General features: G+C 39.3%; 1 protein-coding gene across 4 annotated transcripts in view; it reads left to right on the top strand.

Annotated features, from left to right (window-relative positions):
* CCDC141 (coiled-coil domain containing 141) overlaps positions 1–23,454 on the top strand; it is a 224,589-nt gene that overhangs the window by 118,789 nt on the left and 82,346 nt on the right. For 3 of the 4 annotated variants that reach the window (XM_055397507.2, XM_055397506.2, XM_055397505.2), the window contains exon 7: positions 6,751–6,945. The exons of the other annotated variant lie outside the window; for it this stretch is intronic. In XM_055397507.2, coding sequence (XP_055253482.2) covers positions 6,751–6,945 — 195 coding nt within the window. The remainder of the gene's footprint in view (positions 1–6,750; positions 6,946–23,454) is intronic. 4 annotated transcript variants of the gene reach the window in all.

Genomic DNA, 23,454 nt, shown 5'->3' with positions numbered 1-23,454 from the left:
GTAAACAATCCACCTGCAATGCAGGAGACCAGGGTTCCAGTATTCTGGCCTGGAGAATTCCAAGGTCCATGGGGTCACAAAAAGTCAGACATGACTGAGCAACTTTCTTTCTTTCTTTCACTTACTAGTGTTGACCTTGGGCAAGTTCTAAATCCTTCTGAGCCTCAGTTACTCCATCTGTAAAATGGTGGGAGTAGTAGTTTCTACCTTGTTGGGGTATGGCAGAGATACACAGATACAGCATGTAAAGCATTTAGCACAGTATTAGCATACAGCAATGGCAAGCCACTCCAGTACTCTTGCCTAGAAAATCCCATGGACAGAGGAGCCTGGTGGGCTACAGTCCATGGGGTCGCTACTAGTCGGACAAGACTGAGCAACTTCACTTTCACTTTTCACTTTCACACGTTGGAGAAGGAAATGGCGACCCACTCCAGTGTTCTTGCCTGGAGAATCCCAGGGATGGCAGAGCCTGGTGGGCTGCCGTCCATGGGGTCGCACAGAGTCGGACACGACTGAAGTGACTTAGCAGCAGCAGCAGCAGCATACAGCAAGAAGAACCAAGCCCACTCGCTTGCAAACAGTTAAGATACCAACAGCAGGCTGAGCATGTAATGGCTATAACCTATCACTCCATATCCTAACCTCCTCTCCACTTTCCTTCCCTCTTTTTCTCTGGGCCTCCATCAGCTTCTCCATATTCATTAAGTGGTCCTTCTGTAATGAGGACAGATGATTTTAGTCAATGCCAATTTTTTGAAAGAATTATATCTTCATATATTAAGAAGTTCTTACTTGAGTTCATTGAGGATGAATGTCCCATAGATCTTAACAGACAGAAAATGAAAGAATGGGTCCAAAGATAGGAAATGGGATTATTTAGTAGCAGGAGGAATTAGGATAAAACAAAAAAAGAAACAAAGATTTATGAGAGCAAGTGAACCCATAGCTGGTTCAGCTGCTTTTAGCCACAACTACAGTGTTTCTCAACATTGTTCCAACTGGAGCATCGACCACTGAAAGTGTTTCACACCACATTTTACTCTAGGACCCTCAATGCATGTTCAGTTCAGTTCAGTTGCTCAGTCGTGTCCGACTGTTTGCAAGTCCATGGACTGTAGTACGCCAGGCTCCCCTGTCCATCAACAACTCCCAGAGCTTACTCAAATTCATGTCCATTGAGTCAGTGATGCCATCCAACCATCTCATCCTCTGTCATCCCCTTCTCCTCCTGCCTTCAGTCTTTCCAAGCATTTTCCAATGAATCATTTCTTTGCAATGAGTCAGTTCTTCGCATCAGGTGGCCGAAGTATTGGAGCTTCAGCTTCAGCATCAGTCCTTCCAATGAATATTCAGGACTGATTTCCTCTAAATGGACTGGTTGGATCTCCATGCCATCCAAGGGACTCTCAAGAGTCTTCTCCAACACCATAGTTCAAAAACATCGATTCTTCAGTGCTCAGCTTTCTTTATGGTCCAGCTCTCACATCCATACATGACTACTAGAAAAGCCACAGCTTTGACTAGATGGACCTTTGTTGGAAAAGTAACGTCTCTGTTCTTTTAATATACTTTCTTTTTTGGTCATAACTTTTCTTTCAAGGAGCAAACATATTTTAATTTCATGGCTGCAGTCAACATCTGCAGTGATTTTGGAGCCCAAAAAATAGAGTCTGTCACTGTTTCCATTATTTCCCCATCTATTTGCCAAAAAGTGATGGAACCAGATGCCATGATCTTAGTTTTCTGAATGTTGAGTTTTAAGCCAACTTTACACTCTTCTCTTTCACTTTCATCTAGAGCTCTTTAGTTCTTCTTTGCTTTCTGCCATAAGGGTGGTGTCATCTGCATATCTGAGGTTATTGATATTTCTCCTGGCAATCTTGATTCCAGCTTGTGATTCATCCAGTCCAGCATTTTTCATGATGTACTCTACAAGTAAGTTAAATAAGCAGGATGACAATGCACAGCCTTGATGTACTTCTTTCCCAATTTGGAACCAGTCTGTAGTTCCATGTCTCATTCTACCTGTTGCTTCCTGACCTGCATACAGATTTCTCAAAAGGCAGGTCAGGTGGTCTGGCATTCCACATCTCTTTAATAATTTTCCACAGTTTGTTGTGATCCACACAGTCAAAGGCTTTGGCATAGTCAATAAAGCAGAAGTATATGTTTTTCTGGAACTCTCTTGCTTTTTTGATGATCCAGCGGATGTTGGCAATTTGATCTCTGGTTTCTCTGCCTTTTCTAAATCCAGCTTGTACATCTGGAAGTCCATGATTCACATGTTGAAGCCTGGCTTGGAGAATTTTGAGCATTACTTTGCTAGCCTGTGAGATGAGTACAATTGTGTGGTAGTTTGAGTATTCTTTGGCATTGCCTTTCTTAGGGATTGGAATGAAAAGTGACCTTTTCCTGTCCTGTGGCCACTGCTGAGTTTTCCAAATTTGTTGACATATTGAGTGCAGATCTTTCACAGCATCATCTTTTAGGATTTGAAATAGCTCAACTGGAATTTCATCACCTCCACTATCTTTGTTCATAATGATGCTTCCTAAGGCCCACTTGACTTCACATTCCAGAATGTTTGGCTATGGGTGAGTGATCACACCATCGTGATTATCTGGGTCATGAAGATCTTTTTTGTATAGTTCTTCTGTGTATTCTTGCCACTTCTTCTTATTATCTTCTGCTTCTGTTAGGCCCATACCATTTTTGTCCTTTATTAAGCTGATCTTTGCATGAAATATTCCCTTGGTATCCCTAATTTTCTTGAAGAGATCTCTAGTCTTTCCCATTCTATTGTTTTCCTCCAATTCTTTGCATTGATCGCTGAGGAAGGCTTTCTTTTCTCTCCTTGCTATTCTTTGGAACTCTGCATTCAGATGCTTATATTTTTCCTTTTCTCCTCTGCTTTTCACTTCTCTTCTTTTCACAGCTATTTCTAAGGCCTCCCCAGACAGCCATTTTGCTTTTTTGTATTTCTTTTTCTTGGGGATGGTCTTGATCCCTACCTCCTGTACAATGTCACAAACTTCTGTCCATAGCTCTCCAGGCACTATCTATCAGATCTAATTCCTTGAATCTATTTGTCACTTCCACTGTATAATCACTTCCCTTGTAGCTCAGTTGGTAAAGAATCTGCCTGCAGTGCAGGAGACCTGGGTTTCATCCCTGGGTGAGGAAGATCCCCTGGAGAAGGAAATGGCAACCCACTCCAGCACTCTTGCCTGGAAAATCCCAAGGACAGAGGAACCTGGAGGGCTGGAGTCCATGGGGTCGCAAAGAGTTGGGTACAACCGAGTGACTAACCCATACTGTATAATTGTAAGGGATTTGATTTAGGTCATACCTGAATGGTCTAGTGACTTTCCCTACTTTCTTCAGTTTAAGTCTGAATTTGGCAATAAGAAGTTCATGATCTGAGCCACAGTCAGCTCCTGGTCTTATTTTGCTGAATATATAGAGCTTCTCCCTATTTGGCTGCAAAGAAAACAATCAATCTGATTTCGGTGTTGACCATCTGGTGATGTCCATGTGTAGAGTCTTCTCCTGTGTTGTTGGAAGAGGGTGTTTGCTATGACCAGTGCATTCTCTTGGCAAAACTCTGTTAGCCTTTGCCCTGCTTCATTCAGTGCTCCAAGGCCAAATTTGCCTGTTACTCCAGGTGTTTCTTGACTTCCTACTTTTGCATTCCAGTCCCCTATAATGAAAAGAACATCTTTTTTGGGTGTTAGTTCTAGAAGGTCTTATAGGTCTTCATAAAACCATTCAACTTCAGCTTCTTCAGCATTACTGCTCAGGGCAATAACTTGGATTACTGTGATATTGAATGGATTGCCTTGGAAACGAACAGAGATCATTGTATTGTTTTTGAGATTGCATCCAAGTACTGCATTTCAGACTCTTATTGACTCTGATGGTAACTTCATTTCTTCTAAGGGATCCTTGCCCACAGTGGTAGATGTAATGGTCATCTGAGTTAATTTCACCCATTCCAGTCCATTTTAGTTCGCTGATTCCTAAAATGTTGACGTTCAGGCTTGCCATCTCCTGTTTGACCACTTCCAGTTTGCCTTGATTCTTGGACCTAACATCCAAGTTCCTATGCAATATTGCTCTTTACAGCATTGGATTTTACTTCCATCACCAGTCCTATCCACAACTGGGTTTTGTTTTTGCTTTGACTCTGTCTCTACCTTCTTTTTGAAGTTATTTCTCCACTGATCTCCAGTAGCATATTGGGCACCTCCTGACCTGGGGAGTTCATCTTTCAGTGTCCTATCTTTTTGCCTCTTCATTCTTGTTCATGGAGTTCTCAAGGCAAGACTACTGAAGTGGTTAGTCATTCCCTTCTATAGTGGACAACGTTTTGTTAGAACTCTCCACCATGGCCCATCCATCTTGGGTGGCCCTACATGGCATGGCTCATAGTTTGATTGAGTTAGACAAGGTGTGGTCCATGTGATCAGATTGGTTAGTTTTCTATGATTGTGCTTCTCATTTTGGCTGCCCTCTGATGGAGAAGGATAAGAGTCTTATGGAAGTTTCCTGATAGGAGAGACTGACTGAGGGGGAAACTGGGTCTTGTTCTGATGGGCGAGGCCATGCTCAGTAAATCTTTAATCCAATTTTTGTTGATGGGCAATGCAAGTTAACATTGTAAAAGTACTGAGAAGTGTTACAGTAAAGAAACCTGCTTTATTTTGTTTACCTCATGTTATTCACCAATACACAACACTGACCAATAACATTTGGAGAAAGGCTGTACTATTGTTATTTTGGAACTAGAAAACAAGAATTCCCATAAATAATGAAAAATTTTAGGGCATTAATGAACCATGATAAAATTGATGGGAAGAAAAGTGGGACTAATATTTAGTGAGTGCCTATTATGTGTTCAGAAATTATGCTGACTGCTTTAGAAATATTTGCTTTTCCTAATAAGGTTAAGATAATTGTTTTTAAGTGGTAGGGATATTTACAGTGCTTTACAAAATAATGTCATGGTACATATTAGCAGTCCTTAAGTGGGGACAAATAGCTCTTAAAAGAAGAAGAGTTTTGAGAACTCATGTAGCCCATCTTCATACCTAAGAGTGGTCCTTTTGTACTCACTGAGAAATTTGGAGATTCTGAAGTGTCCTTACCCTCATTTCCCTGGAATGTAGCATTGTATGCAGACCTATGAATAGTCCTAGTTCTGCCATTTATTGGATACATAACCTTGAATAACATGCTCCTTTGAGCATGTTTAAATACCAGGAAAATAATAGTGTGTAACCTAAGTTTGTGAGGATTATTATTACAAACCATGGCTTATAATTGGTAGTCAAAAAACTGCCATTCTGTTAATTTTCAGTACTTATTCTTGCATCCATTGATCAAAATATTTTTCTCTTGCACCGTTATTAGAAAAGGTTCTATGGAGTCCATAAAATAATATGCACAATTTCTATTTTCAACTTCTACCAACTGTGATTTGAAATACTACAATTTTGTATATGTATATTTCTGTTTGTAGAACCAGCATATATTGAATATATTTGATAATGTAAGTATATGTAAAATTACATAAAACAGCAGTTTATGTATTGTTAAAGGAAAGAACTACATTTTATTTTTTCTTTATATTCCTAGCATGGACCCGGGTACACAGTATTTAGCTGTCATGTGAAATGAATGAAAATAATAGTGGTAAATTGCACTAAAATTATGTTTTATACGATATAATATAACAAGTGTAATTTATTAACAGGACATTTTGCACTGTGGAGCTAGCCAGGATAGAGTCAGACTGTGGTTTTTAAAATTCAATGCTAATTTTTGATGCCTTAGCAAACAGCCTGTTCTTACAGCTCAGTCTCAGCTGAGCTGGGTACCAGAAAATTCACTGACGAGACTCCTATGTTGGAGAGAAGCATTATTCTATGAAACTGGATATGGCTTCAGTTCTTTTGCAAGAAATGTGAATTTCCCTTCAGATAAATTGAATGTTAATATTTTTGTGTGCTTCAACTCTTTATTTTCTTTCTTCTCTGCTTACTGTTTTAACCTTTAGTGTTTTTCACCCTCATGCAGTAGAAAGTAAAGAACTGCCTCTTTTCGCTTTTTGAAATGTTTATAAATCGTTGATCATGAAACACTGAAAGGTGAAGCCAGGGTCGGGAAGGAGACAGCATGCACAATAACAGCTATTAACTTTGTGGAAAAGAACAGATCTCCATTTCAGTTCTAAGTGTAGGCAGATGCACAAACAATAGCCATAAATTATGAGATTTCCCTTCCTTTCTTGTACATATTTGCCCACATTGCCAAGGAGACTGAATTGTGGGAGAGAGAGGTCCTTATACTACTTAAGTGAATAAAAGGTAAAAATGAGTTAGAGATTGAAAAATGCTGGTATACCAAAAAATGACCGTATTTGGGGTATATTTTCAGATAGTGTTAAGGGAAACGGCAGGTGACCTGAATTCAGGGCAACCAGACCCTCCATCAATCACACATCTCAGTTGACCTGCCCCTTCCTGCTATCAACAGCCCTCTTCTTTTTTTTAACCTCTTTTCTGTGTCTCTTTTTAACCTACCATGTCGTGGTACTCAAACTTAGAATGCAGCCTTCACTGCTTTATGATCTGAAAATAATGACAAGTTTCTTATACATTCAACACATCTCGCTGTCCTCTGGGCCTTACCCAAGATTGCCGTTTATTTTCTGTGTGAAAGCAACTGAAGAGTGATCTCTTGTAGGAATGGAATGCTGTGGTCGAGACGCTGAAGAGTGAGGCGCTGCGGCTTCTCCTATCCAAGGAGTGTGTGGAGAATGAACACCTACAGCTCTCTAACCAGAAACTGAATCAGCTTCAAGAGGAGTTCGGTCAGCTCATGGTGGAAAGGAAAAGCTGGTTAAAAAAGGCAAATGAGTTTTTTAACAGCGCAAACAAGGTGAGTGTGAGAAGTTGGTCGTTTCAGGTCATCAGAGCAAACCAGTATGAGACCTGTTACGCCAACAGGCTGGTGCACGTCACAGAAGTCTTGGGGCCACATAGGGTTTCAGCATTGACAGCAGCAAAAAGGAGCATTTAAAATATATTCCCCCCGTGACTAAAACTAAGAGACGCTACGCTTTAACAGGTAAAGAGTCCCTTAAAAAGATCAGGGAGAATTCTACCTTAGTGCTGTCACTGGTCTGTTTGAAGTGGACACCTGTGTGCCAACTTGGCCGTGATTCTCCTGGAGGAAGGGAATTATAAAATATATCAAGGTTAAAAACATAAAACCCTGAAACTTTTAACAAAAAAGCCTTCCCATTTTTAAAATCCTCGTTCATTTATTACATAGTGATACACAAATATTGCAGGCTTTTGGCATGCAAATCATAGAGTTCTGCTTGACTGCCCTGCCTTGGTTTGTCTTAGATTGGAGTCTAGTTGATTTTCAGTGCTGGGTTACTTTCAGTTGTACAGCAAAGTGATTCAGTTATACATACATATATATCTTTTTTTTCAGATTCTTTTCCCTTAGAGATTATTAAAAAATACTGAGTATAATTACTTATGCTATACAGTAGGTCCTTATTAGTTATCTGTTTTGTATATAATAGTGTATATATGTTAATCCCAAAGTCCTAATTTATCCTCTGCTCCTTTGTAAATTAGCCAAAGGAAAATATTGTCTTAGATTCTTTCCAGGCCTTTTTGAGTGGAAGAAATACCGTTTCTCCTGTTTGATTCATTTAAAATTGATTGTAGCTGGTGGCTCTGAGGGGTAATGTTCATGTGCTCATGTCACTTAAGTATCTGAGGATGGCAATATTTTTTGAAAAATTTTCTGCCTTTCTCAGTTGAACACACACCTTCAAATTGTCTTATTGGAATTAATACGTTAAATTTCACTGTTGTTTTTAAAACTGGTCAGTATGGCAGGAAATGAATGCGGAACCCCTAAAAGCTAGATATATTGTGATTTAAGGTCATGACATTAACAATCTGAATACAATGTCCTGGTAGATATGAAAATTGTTACTGATTTTAAGTTTGTTTACTAGTAGGAAACATGGAAAGCATTCATAGTAAAGTTCCAAAATAGAGGTACTAGGATTATGGTAGGGACAACATGTTAAAGAAATATTTGTCAAATTATTTGTCGCTTTGGATTTCTTTGTTTTTTTTTTTTCTCTTCTTTTTTTAAAATTTTTATTGGAGGCTAATTATCTTACAATATTATATTAGTTGTTTGCCATACATTGACATGAATCCGCCCCGGGTGTACATGAGTTCCCCCTCCCGAACCCCCCTCCCACCTCCCTCCTCCCCTTATCCTCCCTCTGGGTCATCCCCGCATACCAGCCCCGAGCATCCTGTAACATGCATTGACCCTGAACTGGCGATTCGTTTCACATATGATAATACACATGTTTCAATGCCATTCTCAGAAACCATCCCACCCTCACCCTCTCCCACAGAGTCCCAAAGACTGTTCTATACATCTGTGTCTCTTTTGCTGTCTCGGATTTCTTTGTTTCAAGAGAAGAAACAGACATATTTTCTGGAGTTGTTGAGCCAAGTAAATGATGAGTGCTGGTTTAACTTCTTTTCAACAGTCCTATTTTTGAATAGGAGATTTTTAAATTTATTATTCTACAAATTATACTCTTATTCTACAAAATGAGTTGGTCATCTTCCAGTTAATTAATGCTGTTTCTAAGGAAAAGAATTATAGAACATTGGGCTACAGTGAAACAAAGTTTCAGCACAAGCCCTGTGCTTTGTAGTCCTGCAAACAGTAGAGTTTCTCTGCCTCATTCTCACTGTCTTACTCTTGCTTTCTCTGCTCTCATTATCTGGTAACTTGACAGGCAAATTTTTCATCTTACCTTAGTCCTGGGTCTTGAATAAGAAGGAATAATATCTTTTGCGATAGTAATTTTTAAATAATTGAAGAACAGAGTGGTTACTTTCTCAAGCTCATACAGTAATTCAGGTCAAATCCTAACAAATCCTATTTCTTAACCCCAAAGACTTGACTTCTAGATCCCATTTCATCATTTGAATGCCACAGCATTCAAGTTATAATTAGTTCAATTGGGACTTATCCATACTACAGAATTCTCTATAGCCAAGTGGTACTTAGAAAAGTGTAGAATTCATTCTCCCTTCTCAAAGTATCAGGAAAATAATCTCCAACTCCAGATCTAAGAATTCAGCTTGAAAGATGATGGAAACTTTTACCTCAGCAAAAATAGAACCTAGAATTTAGAAAGTGGACATTTAAATCATGATTCTTGAAATGAATTATCTACCATATTATTAATAAGCAATAAATGGTTAAATAATGCATGAGCTCCCCAGGTGGCACAGTGATAAATAATCCGCCTGCAAATGCAGGAGGCAAAAGACGTGGGTTTGATCCCTGGGTTGGGAAGATACCCTGGAGTAGGAAACAGCAACCCACTGCAGTATTCTTGCCTGGAAAATCCCTGGACAGAGGAGCCTGGCTATAGGGTCACAAGGATTCGGACAGCACTGAGCACAGGCTCGTGCTAGGCCCAAGCTACTAAGATGAAGTGATACAGTGAGGAAATCCACTTAAATTAAAGAAACTCTTCTCAAGACTCGTAAATGGTATTTTTCTTTCTGATTTATATTGTAGAGCCTCCAAATTTTATAGAACTCTTACTCCTTTACCATATTTTGGGCATAGCACTCATAAATAACCCCAGTTAAAATAAACACTGGATTTAAGACATTATTATAATTTTGAAATCCCTTAAAATATTTTTTTCTAGTCTGAAAGTTTTGTTTTCACTATTAAAGTTATATTTTCAGTTTATATCATCAATTTATCTCTGAAGCATTGAGCTTTCCTTCTGAAAATTCACTTCATTGTGCCTTGAGTGCACCGGGGGTTTTTGATTGTCCACATCCTTAATGAAGCCATGCTGCCAACAGCCAGGAGGAGTCTGAGGCTTTTTAGCTAACGTGTTTACTTGCCACAGTTTATGGATGCTCACAGAAGACTCGTGACTTCTGAATCAGTTTTGAAAGACTTCACTACTCAAAGCCACAGCAGTAACCAGAGTGTCAGAGGTCATATCAGTTCCCCAAATCCCAGTTTCTCCTCCAAGGACAGTGCAGATGGGGCCCTCTGAATGAGGGCATCACTGCAGAGGAAGAATCCTAACCTTGGGGAATTAGCTGTTTTGTAGCCAACAGTAAGCAACCCTGCTCTTTGTCTCAGGGGAGGACATTTCCTTAACCCTGGAGGTTGCAAATCCAACACTGAGAATAGCCCAGGTAAAGAGGGACGAGAGTCAGGCATTCCTGACAGAGTAAGATGGGTAGAAGCAGTGGGGATTTGCCCCACATGTGCAAATCTGGATACTGGCACTGTGAAAAAACAGGACGTCAGGGCTTTAAAAAAAAGAAGAAACTTGGCCTCCCTGGTGGCTCAGCTCGTAAAGAATCCAGCTGCAATGCGGGAGACCTGGGTTCAGTCCCTGGGTTGGGAAGATCCCCTGGAGAAGGGAACAGCTACCCACACTAATATTCTGGCCTGGAGAATTCCATGGACTGATTAGTCCTTGGGTTTGCGAAGAGTCAGACAGGACTGAGCAACTTTCACTTTCATTTTTCACTTTATCTTGAAAACCAGTTTCATGCTTGACAAGTGATATCATTTTTTAGCAAGCAACCTCTTGTTCCAAGTTTGTTAAAGCTAAGCCAATATTCTTTAATTTCTGTGTCAACTGCTGCTGCTGCTGCTGCTGCTGCTAAGTCACTTCAGTCATGTCCGACTCTGTGTGACCCCATAGACGGGAGCCCGCCAGGCTCCCCTCTCCCTGGGATTCTCCAGGCAAGAACACTGGAGTGGGTTGCCATTTCCTTCTCCAATGTGTGAAAGTGAAAAGTGAAAGTGAAGTCGCTCAGTCATGTCTGACCCTTAGCGACCCCACGGACTGCAGCCTACCAGGCTCCTCCATCCATGGGATTTTCCAGGCAAGAGTACTGGAGTGGCTTGCCATTGACTTCTCCATCTGTGTCAACTACCAGTGTGAAAAAATGTTGGTGCCATAGGTAGGGTATCAGTTAGTGAATGTGACAGCTTGAGCATTTTTGCTCAGTAAAAAGCAAAATATATGATTTTTAAAATCATTTTAAAAAATCATTAACTTTTTTGAATTTTGTTAAAAAGGAATGAATGTCATAACCTCATCTGCAGAATGGACTATTCTTAGTAAGTTTTCCATGTCATATGTATTCTTTTCTCATCCAGGTCTTTATCATGTGTATCTGGTTTACTATGTTGTAATCATCAGGAAACCACCTCTTTTCCTCCTCTTTCCTCCTCTTGTCATCTGTCCCTCTCTCTACCAATTCTATCCATATCTAGGGATGTTCTTATTTACTAGAGAAAAGTCACAAAATTTTTTTAAATTGAAGTTGGTAAATAGGTAGTGTGGCAAATTTATGAGAACAATTACCCTTTTTCTTTAGGGATTCATTTATTTAATAAATATTTATTGAGCAGCTACTGTGTGTCATACACTGGTCTAAATGCAGGGAATATATCGGAGAATAAAACATGCACAAACTCTGTAAGCCAACGTAACTCCAATTTGTGAAATTCAGTTAAGTATGATCACCACCTAATTGTCCACATTAGTAAGAGTGCCCCATTTAGTCCTGCAAGGGGTCAATGATTACCCAAGGCTGCAGAGTTTCTTGGCTCGAGAATGTCTGGTCTCTGGTTTGAGGTGTGGTGGTTTGTGCCTGGAAAGAGCAATAGGTGGCAATGTTGGCACACAGGCCCACAGCAGTAGTGCTGCTACTGGTGCTTTGCCTTTTCTTTTTAAAAAATTTTCCTGTTATTTAGTTGCTAAGTCATGCTTGACTCTTTTGCAACCCCATCTATGGATTGTAGCTTACCAGGCTCCTCCCTCCGTGGGATTTCCCAGGCAAGAAGACTGGAGTAGGTTGCCCTTCCCTTCTCCAGGGAATCTTCCCAACCCAGGGATCAAATCTGCATCTCCTGCATTGCAGGCAGATTCTACCACTGAGCCACTGTTGTAGTAAGGTTATGTTATTTTCAAGTATACAACACAAGGATTCAATCTTTTTGTAGATTATACTAGATTTAAACTTATTACAAAACATGACTTTGTTTCCCTGTGCTATACAATATATCTTTGTTGCTTATCTGTTTTATACATGGTAGCTTGTATCTCTCAATCTCATATCCTGTCATATCCATCCCCCTGTGTCTCTCCACTGGTAACCACTGGTTTTTTCCTCCATGTCTATGTGAGTCTATTTCTGTTTTGTTGTATACATTCCTTTGCTTAATATTTTAGATTTCACATGTAAGTGATAACAGAGTATTTACCTTTCACTGACTTATTTTACTAAGGATAGTACTCTCTGGGGCCATCCATATTGATTTAAATACAGAATTCATTCTTTTTATGACTGAGTATATAATATGTATGTTTACACACCACATCTTCTTGTTTCATTCAGCTGTTTATGGACATTTAGGTTGCTTCTATATCTTGGCTATTGTAAAGAATACTGCTGTGAACATAGGGTTTTCAAAATAATGTTTTCATTTTCTTTGACGATATGCCCAGTGGGATTGCTAGATCAGGTGATAGTTCCATTTTTAGTTTTTCTGAAGACTCTGCATACGGTTTTTCATAGTGGTTGTACCAGTTTACTTTCTCACTGACAATGCACAAGGCTTCCCTTTTCTCTACATTCTCACCAATATTTGCTATTTGTGACCTTTTTGATGATGGCCGTTCTAACAGGTGTGAGGTAATAGCTCATTGTAGTTTTGATTTTCATTTCTCATGATTAGTGATGTTGAGCACCTTTTCATGTGTCTGTTGGCCATCTGCATGCCTTCTTTGGAAAAGAATGTAGATTCAGATCTTTTGCCCATTTATTGTCAGTTTTTTATATTGACATATCAGCTGTTTACACATTTTATATTAACCTCTTATCAATCATATAATTCCTAAATATTTTCTCTCATTCAGTATGTTGTCTTTTTATTTTGTCAATGGTCTCCTTTGCTGTGTAAAACTTTTTAAGTTTAATTAGGTCCCAATTTGATTATTTTTGCTTTGTGTTTCCTTTGTCTTAGGAGACCAATCCAAATATATATATATATGTATATATATATATATTGCTATGATTTATGTCAAAGAGTGTTCTATGTTCTCTTCCAGGAATTTTAAAGTTTCAGGTGATACATTTAGGTTGTCTTTAACCCATTTGGGGTTTATTTTTGCATACGGTGTGAGGAAATGTTCTAATCTCATTCCCTTACATGTAGCTGTTTAGTTTTCCCAGCACTACTTAATGAAAAGACTGTCTTTTATCCACTGTATATTCTTAGCCCCATTGTTGTAGATTAATTGACCTTGGTGTGTGGGTTTATTTCTGGGCTCCCTGTTCTGTTCCATTGTTCTGTTTATCTGTTTTTGTGCTAGTGCCATGCTGTTTTGATTACTGTAGCTTTGTAATATATAGTCTAAAGTCAAGGAGCATGATATTTCCAGCTTTATTCTTCTTTTTTTCCCTCAAGATTGCTTTAGCAATTCAGTGTCTTTGTGGTTTCATATAAATTTTAGGATTATTTGTTCTAGTTCTATGAAAAATTTCATGAGTATTTTGATTGCATTAAATCTGTAGATTACTTTGGGTAGTATGGATATTTTAATAGTATTAATTCTTCCAACCTAAGGAGACATTATGTCTTTCCATTTCTTTGTAGCATCTTCAGTTTCCTTCATCTATTTTTATAGTTTTCAGTCTTGTGTTTTATAGTCTTTCATCTCCTTGGTTAAGTTTATTCCTAAGTATTATATTTTATTCTTTTTGATACAGTTTTATATGGGATTGTTTTCTTACTTTCTCTTTCTGATAGTTCATCATTAATGTATAGAAAAGCAACAGATTTATGTGTATCAATTTTGTATCCTGAAATTTTATGAGTGCTACTGATGTTTTTCATAACCAGATTCAAATGGAGACTGAGTCATGTAACTCAAGAACCAGAGATACTCTGTTATCATTTTAGAATTATCTACTGCATTTGGTGAGGCTATTTGCTAAAATCATTCAACAACAAATTCAAGTATGGGTTGATTGTCAACATTGGATGATAGCTGGTTGGAGAAGAGTTTTTCTGGTTACCAGATGTTGCTAAGAGTTATGAGGACATGGCTTGAAATATAAACATAAAACTTATTATTATAATTCATCTTGATCTCTTCAAATTTTCATCTTTCATGATTATCTATCATGAAATAACATGCCAGATTATATTTCTGGCATGTTCAAAAAGAAGCTGTGGTTAATGTGTATTGATCACTCAAAATCTGTTTATCATTATAGGGAATGTGGTTTGAACCAGAAAGAGATAAATATACATTTCAAGAGTGGAATAATATAAGCCTGTATTTATATGACAATGATGATTGACCCTAAAGCTGCAAAACTTGACTGATGGGTCACAAGGTTTCATTCCTATGCTTTCCATTCCCAAGCATATGATTTCATTGGAAAAAGAAAGCAGGGGAGACTGAGGCCAAAGCCACATGGTCTGGTTCTTGGGTCATCAGCCTAAAGGCACAGGTGAAGCAAAAGTTGGGGTGACTGGAGGAACACACTGGAAACACTTTGAAATGTAGTAATTTTCACAGCTTCTCCTGCTTCTGCCATCACTGCTGAAAACTTGATATCTTTTTTTTAAAAAATGATGTTGCTATTTTGAGATATTTCAGTTCAGTTCAGCTGCTCAGTCATGTCCGACTCTTTGCGACCCCATGAATCACAGCACGCCAGGCCTCCCTGTCCATCACCAACTCCCAGAGTTCACTCAAACTCATGTCCATCGAGTCGGTGATACCATCCAGCCATCTCATTCTCTGTCGTCCCCGTCTCCTCCCACCCCCAATCCCTCCCAGCATCAGACTCTTTTCCAGTGAGTCAACTCATCGCATTACAGCAATACAAAACAGTAATGCCTATAGCAGCATTATTGTTTCAGACAGAAACCAAATAATTAAGCACTGAGTTTGGTTAACTTTTAAAAATTTATATACACACTGTTTTACTTTTTTCAAAATAGGTATGTTTTAGGCCAGATGTGAAAAACAATTAATTAAAATGATCCAGTGTGATACAGATTAAAAGAAGAAACGTGTCCAAGTAGAAAATCCAAAAAAAATATTATTCGGAAGAAATTTGCTGAAGTGATAGAAATGAACTCAAGAACTTAGGCTAATTGTCATTAGACATCAAGGATAGTGTAATTGCTTTCGGTTTCATAATTCTTAGCAACCTCTGATTTCTCACTTTCAGAACAACTTCCATTTCTCTTAGAAAAGCAGCTTCCTTTTACTGCCTCCCTTCTTCCACATTTGCATTCAATGAGTATGCTATGTGCCCTGTATACCCATTGTTGTCATGCAGTATGTGGATACTTGAGCTAAAGCAGTGGGAAATAAAATCCTTGCCTAGAGGACCCCATCAGCCTCACCTGGAGGAGAGACAAGGAAACAGAAGTGTTGTGTGCTGTGGGAGAAGCCATGATGGAGTAACCCTAGGGCAATAGGGAACATAGAAGAGATCCTTAACCTGACCCAGGGAAAATGTCAAGCAAGGTTTCTCCAGAGGAGCTACCAGTGAGCTAAATTTGGAAGACTAGACATGAAGGCAATGGCAAGCCACTCCAGTACTATTGCCTAGAAAATCCCATGGATGGAGGAGCCTGGTAGGCTGCAGTCCGTGGGATCGCTAAGGGTCGAACACGACTGAGCGACTTCACTTTCACTTTTCACTTTCACACATTGGAGAAGGAAATGGCAACCCACTCCAGTGTTCTTGCCTGGAGAATCCCAGGGAAGGGGGAGCCTGGTGGGCTTCCGTCTATGGGGTCACACAGAGTCGGACATGACTGAAGTGACTTAGCAGCAGCAGCAGCAGACATGAAGAGATTTGGGGAAAGCTCTGCCATGTTTGGGGAACCTACAGTAATTTTTTTGCCAAGAGTGTAAGGTATAAGCTGAGAGTCATGAGAGGCAAGGAGTAGAAGAGGCAAGGGTTAAGAGGTCTTGGATAGCATGCTAGGAAGTTTCTATTTTATGCTCCCTTGTGAGGGACAGGGAGGCCTGGTGTCCTGCAGTCCATGGGGTCACAAAGAGTTGGACACCCCTGGGTGACTGAAAAACAACAACAATTAGCATACGATTATTAAATATCTATCTAAAATAGAAAAATTAATCAAAATCAAGGAACACCTTTAACATCTTAACATTTTTCATGAAAGCCCACAACTCAGTCTATATTTAATAGTCTTATAATCAAGATATTCAGTTTTGTTGTCATTCAGTCATGAATATCTCTCACAGTACTGCTATCAACTGACTTCTAAGGCATGAATGTATGCATAATTTTAGACAGTTGATCTCCTCCATTGGCAGTAAATATATTCTTCCTAGTATTACAGATATTTCTGGATAGATTTACTTCCCTTTGCTAAATTAAACTTCCTTCAGAGTAGAAAACATGTCAATTTTGTGCTCACTAGGACACCTAGAACAGTGTCTTCTGGGTAGTAGATGCTCAATAATTATTTGAATGATTAAAAGCAGTGGAATCTTAGAAAATGTGGAGCTTCAAGGTGAACTAACTATATTACATTGTTCATAAGAGATTATTTTGATCCAAGTTAGTTGAGATTAGATCATTCTGAAAGAGAAAAGCTTCATTACTTTAATACACAGGAACACAAATTTCAAGTTCAATCTCTGTGTCATATCTGAGAAGGAGGGTAGTTACATAAAAGAAGACTCGCCATCACCCAAATCACCGCCTCTGAGAGGTCTTCAGGCAGCATTAACTGCTTATTTCTTATTATTCCCATAGTATTTCTCTGTGCTCCTTAGAGACAGATTGTCTTAATCATCTTTGTATGCCACTTAGTGCACAAAACAGTTTATTGAATAAATGAACAAACGATTGACTATGTGATGAATCAATTCACATTTTGAACTTAGGTTTACTCTTTTCTAAAATGGTCTAACGATTCTTATCTACTTCAGGGAATATTCAGTAATGAAAGTTTTTAATATCAGTGATAAATGTAGAGAATCTTTGCAGGGGAGAATTGGAGTGTAAATAAATAAATGAAATTGTTGGGTATTAAGGGAATATTTAGAAACATTTGCTAGGGTGACACTTTTGTAAAAGGATATAATGGGTTTTGGAGCCAGGCTGCCTGGGTGTGAGTCTAGTCTCAGACATTTGTTAGCTCTGTGACCTAGGGCAGTTCCTTAACTTCTCTGTGCATCTGGCTTTCTAATCTGTGAAACAGAAATAATTATATGTATCTCACAAGAGTCTTTGCTTTATCTAAGTGAGTTAGTACGTGACTAGTGCACAGAGAAGCCAGGCACTCATCATGTGCTAGTCATTATCTGTCCTTGTATGTGAGCTTAATACTGCACTTGCCACTCTAACACGTCCTCAAGTGCTCCTGTTCAATTTCATACCCACAGCTCGTAGCAGAGTACATGCTCCATAGATTTCAATAAATATTTGTTGAATAAGTGAAAAAAATAAGTGCTTCACACGTTACAAATGGATGTATTCAATGTTAATATTCTCAAGATCATCCTAAAACCATTTAGGTCAATTTAGATAAAAAGAAAACCATAAATTACAAATTGACTAGCTTGCTAATGTTCTACTTTAGGGTCTAGTTTATACATCTCTAAGATGGACTCATCTCAGAAAAAGTAAGAAATGGTCAACACGTAAAGTTCCTCGCCCAGCAGCAACAAACTTGAAGAGCAATGAATAAGCCAGAGCAGCAGTAGGAGGCAGCAAATATGGGGAACTGACAATTACATCACCTTGTTGCCCCTGGCCTCCGTGGTATTTGAAAGCTTGCACAAGGCCTGAATTAGGAATCAGCTTGCCAAACTGGGACCCACCAGAAGTTATCTCAGGTGATATTTAAGAAAAGATGCTGAAGCTTTTGTTTTTTGTTTTTTTAAAAAGAAAACACAAAAACTAAATGCAGAGGAAAATTGAATCTCTGCCGATCAAGTGGAATTCAGTGCTCTGATCAGAAGCTAAATTTTGTATATAGGTTCTAACCAAACTCATTCTCCAGACTTTGGATTCATGAAAGGAAATGTTCAGGATTCTGCAAGTGTTTCTTTATTTTGTTTTGTATATTTTCATGTTGATTCTCTTCAGATTAGTCAAGAAGTAAACAATATTAAACATCTTTGTGAAACAGCATGATATAAGAATTATGCTGATGATTCATGGTTCCTGCTCAACATAATTAATCTCATAGATATTTTTAAAAGACTACAATGTGCCAAGTCTTGATATCATCTCTGTTTGATTTGGTGCAGCCTGCTCTGGATCCTGTGCTTAACAAGGGAAAAAGGAAAGATATTTATTAGCATCTTAGAGCACATCCCAAGCAACTCCTTCCTCTTTCCCAAGCCTGGGCCAAAAGAGAAAGGAGTTCTCCTTGTCTTCTTGAGAACAGAGTGGTACCATGTAAAATAGTCAAAAAGAGCTAGAACCCAGAGGGAGAAAATATTATCTTTGTGCCTATATCCTTGTTTATTCTAACCTACTCATAAACTTCTATTTGACCATCACACAAAAGGTTTGAAGAAAAAGGCAGATGTGAAGGAAAGAAAAACTAAATGTGAATTATTCATTCCAAAGGCATTTATGTGGAGGTCACACTGTTCTTGCCAGAAATAACCTGTTCTGTACCATGTGTGCGACGGAGAGATTCTTTCCAGACTGGATCCAGTATATCAGGTTCCTTACAGATCTAGTAAATACACAAGCACTCGGTTCTATTCTGGGGGTAGTTTAAGTGAGAACAATGATACTTAGATCATTTTCTACATGGGAATAAGAGAAACAAGCTTTGCATATAATTCAGAGAATTACAGACATAGTATCTTGAAAGACTTCTCCTCTTAAAATTAAGAAATGTAACTGTATTTGTGTTTATAGATTATCCCCATTAGGGTTAATTTAGGATTAAAGATAAGGAATAAACTCTCTTACAGCATATAGGAGGTTTTTGTAAATATATTTGTTGGGCTCATGAAGGGAAAATAAAAATCACTCACCTCCCTTCTACTGCTATAGTTCTGTGAAGTGTGATACACAGAGCAATTCGTAAGTACTTTCCTGACACTTCCTGAGAAAATGCTTTGGGAGAAAATCTGGCTATTTTAATTCAAAGTTAAACAACAACAAATGGATTATACTGGTCCTTGATCTACCGCCTCTTCCTTCGAGTGAATGTTTAGCTCTTCAATTTATTTCTGTGCCATTAGGAAAGGATCCTTTTATGATAACCTTTAGGAATGGGGTGGAGTCCTGTCACACATGCATTTAATGTACCAGTGGCTTTAGAGTCTAACTCCCACGAAGATGAGACCAGTGGCCAAGGATCTGAGAGTAACAGCTGTTCAGTGGGGCCACGAGGAGAAAAAGTCACCCAGGGTGAGTAACAGGCAACAGGTGGCTCTGCTCTCCTCAGTGATTTTTTAAAGATGTGTCTGATCAATCAAGATTTAAAGAACCAGCAAGTATTTTTCAAGTACTTACTACACTTCCGCCATCAACCCCTCGTTACTTTCATACTTTCCTTTAATCCTCAGCACAACAACAAGCGTGGTATGTGTTAAGATTGTAATGGCTTAATTTTAAGATAGAATGGAGTTCAACTTGTAGGCAAGAAAAGACACTTTTGAAGTCTCTATCCTTTCCCCATTCTCGGTAAGAACTTGAGAATTATCTTAAAGAATGACGCGAATGTCCTGCTATCTAAGTATCAGTTCAGTTCGGTTCAGTCGCTCAGTCATGACCGACTCTTTGCGACCCCATGAATCACAGCACGCCAGGCCTCCCTGTCCATCACCAACTCCCAGAGTTCACTCAAACTCATGTCCATCGAGTCGGTGATACCATCCAGCCATCTCATTCTCTGTCGTCCCCATCTCCTCCCACCCCCAATCCCTCCCAGGATCAGACTCTTTTCCAGTGAGTCAACTCGTCGCATGAGGTGGCCAAAGGATTGTGTCTCTTATTTCTTCCTTTAGTTTGGCTCAGTGCCTTTTAGTCCTCAGTGTAAGTATGTATTACAGTGTGTGTGCTTAGAGTGCTTAGCTGCTCAGTCATGTCCAGCTCTTTGTGACCCCATGGACTGTATGCTGCCAGGCTCCTCAATCCATGGGGATTATCCAGGCAAGAATACTGGAGTGGGTTGCCATGCCCTCCTCCAGGGGATCTTCCCAACCCAGGGGTTGAACCCAGGTCTCCTGCATTGCAGGTGGATGCTTTACCATCTGAGTCACCAGGGAAGCAAGCATACATTAAACTTTAAGCATGATTTAAGGGAGTTCATGATAATTTTGACTACACCAGATTTTTGCTTTAGGCACTGACTTTAAAACTAACTCTTGATTAACAAGAGACTCCACTTTATTAAAAATATGCAATAAAATTAAAAATACAAAACAAAATTCCAGAAACAGTGGTTATTACGTTAGTGGTATTTCAGCGTTATGGAAAGATTGAGAGCGCAATTCAAATCTAACATCAGGAACTCGAGACATTTGATTCTTGCTGATTGCAGGAAAGAAAAAGGATCAGATAAGGGAGAGTTCTTCAGGTTCAGAGTTTTTTACTAAAGCTATCTTTCTTTTACAGTCCTATGAACATAAGAGATTCGGAGAAGGCAATGGCGAGCCACTCCAGTACTCTTGCCTGGAAAGTCCCATGGACGGAGGAGCCTGGTAGGCTGCAGTCCATGGGGTCGCTACGAGTCGGACACGACTGAGCGACTTCACTTTCACACACTGGAGAAGGAAATGGCAACCCACTCCAGTGTTCTTGCCTGGAGAATCCCAGGGATGGGGGAGCCTGGTGGGCTGCCGTCTATGGGGTCGCTCAGAGTCGGACACGACTGAAGTGACTTAGCAGCAGCAGTAGCAGTAAACATAAGAGAAATTGCTCAATCTTTCTCTGTATCTTTTCTCATCTGTAAGAAGGAACAATCGACACTATTTGCAAAATGTAAGCTTTTAAATTCTACTTTTCCACCCAAGATTAATGGTCTTCTTGAAAATGCCCCTCTCTCATATGCCTCCCATAGAAATCCTTTTCTGCATGGCACCATAGTCCAGGATTTAAGAGCAGAGGCCTCAGGGCCAGACAGATTGAGAACAAATACTAAGTTTGTCCCTGGTACAAGTATGACTTCATGAAATTTATTTAACTTCTCTGAGACACATTTTCCTCTGTCACCTAAGAAGGAAAATCTCTTCTTCCTTCGCATGGCTGTTAAGAACAATATACCTGGAACTCAGCAGAGATTCAAAAATATTTGTTGACTGACTGAAAAGTAATTGTGAAACACAAAATAGAGAAGAAATACATATAGTTCTCATTGAACTATAGTGATTATTTGTATTACTTCCTATCATCTACTAAATAAACAGGAATGAATTTGCTTTATACACTCTCAGAAAATGCAAAGAGCAAATTCAGAGACATGAGGACATTGGTCAGAAAACAGAATGTGTATATGTGTGCTCAGTCATGTCTGCCTCTCTGTGACCCTATGGACTGTAGCCCGCCAGGCTCCTCTATCCACTGAATTTTCCAGGCAAGAATACTGGAGTGGGTTGCCATGGCCTCCTCCAGGGGATCTTCCTGACCCAGGAATCAAATCTGCATTTCTTATGTCTCCTGCATTGGCAGGCAGGTTCTTTACCACTAGCGCCACCTGGGAAGCCCCATGTAGATGTATATATATACGTGTGTGTATTATATACACACACAGACAATGAAATACTCAGTTCCCTACTCGGTCATAAAAAGAATGCCATAATGCCATTTACTACAATGTGGATGAACCTAGAGACAATCCTACTGAGTGAAGTAAGTTAGACGAATACCATGTGTTTTCACTCCTATGTGGAATCCAAACTATGACACAAATGAATATATCTATAAAACAGAAACAGACTCACAGACATAGAAAATAGACTTATGGTTGCTAGGAGAAAAATGGTGGGGAAGGAGGGAAGGATTGGGAGTTTGGGATGCAAACCATTATGTATAGAATGGTTAAACAGCAACGTCTTACTGTATATCACAGAAAACTATATTCAATATCCTGTGATAAACGCTTTGTTTATGTGTATCTGAATAATCTTACTGTACATCAGAAATTAATACAATATTGTAAATCAACTCTACTTCAATAAAGTCTTAAAAACTCTTTGATGGTGGCCAGACTCAGAGGCCTAGGTGCTATTACTCAGCTCCGTGGTTGTAATCTCTACATTTGGCTTCAGCTGTGTTCCCTCAGCATTAACCCAGCTTTGCTCCCCTCTCTGGTCTCTCTCAGGTCTCAGTGGTAATTGACTCATGAGACCATTGCTCTCATTTCTCGCAAGTCTTCCATGGGATCTTCCTTGTTCACCTGGTTGCCCCCAGCTGAGCTTTCTGGCTTCCAGTGGAACAACCCAGGAAGGCTAGGCCCTTGCTGACTGTGGCCCAGTCAAGCTTACTGGGATAGGAGACTTCTTCAAAGTGATGTGGAGCACCCTGTAGAGTGACTTTTTCCAGCAGAGTGAAAGGACAATGTGCAAAAGCTCCCTTGCTCTTCGCCAGCTCTTCAACTTACCTGACTCATCTCTTGCTCTCCGGGCCCAAGTTCACAGACGGAGACTTGTGAAGACCACAGCACTCTGATCTCTTTTCTCCTCATGTTGCCATCGTTTGTACGTCATATACTCGTTTGTACGTCATATACTGTTTGTACGTCATATACTCGTCCTTCTCAGTGCCAACAGGTCTTCATGGCCAAAAGCATAACTCCTCTCTCTGTTCATCCACTCTGTGTTAACTCTGTAAGCTTAATCTCCCATACTTGGTTGCTGATCTGCTATAATAACAAAGGAAAAAAATAAAGGAATTCAAAAATCCCCTCTCAAGACAATATCTTGGTTTTCAAGGTGATGTTCTTCTTTTTTCCTGCATAATCCTTTTATGCATGTCAGAAGCTAAATATTATTTTGTCTTAGTCTTTGCACTGCTTCAGAACCAAATCTCAATCTCTGTAGACAGATGCCTTGGGTAGAGTAGGCAGAAGATCTTATACTCGGAAAGGCAAGTGTCAAAAGCCCCCAAATTTCTTGAATACTTCCCCCTGGCATTTCAGGTCCAAAGTGCAATTTATTGGGAACTTTTAAAAAGAATATTACAGAGATATTCAAGTTATAAAGTCTGCATAATATTTTGAAAACATCTCATTTGTTCATTGTATTCAGTACATAATGTGCAAAATTAAACCTGGTTCTCCAAATTTTATACAGTTGTAACT

Source organism: Moschus berezovskii, chromosome 2 (genome assembly GCF_049115385.1).
Source record: "Moschus berezovskii isolate FMDL1 chromosome 2, NW_MosBer_1.0, whole genome shotgun sequence".
Lineage (NCBI taxonomy): Eukaryota > Metazoa > Chordata > Mammalia > Artiodactyla > Moschidae > Moschus > Moschus berezovskii.
This window is presented reverse-complemented; position numbering and strand designations above follow the sequence as displayed.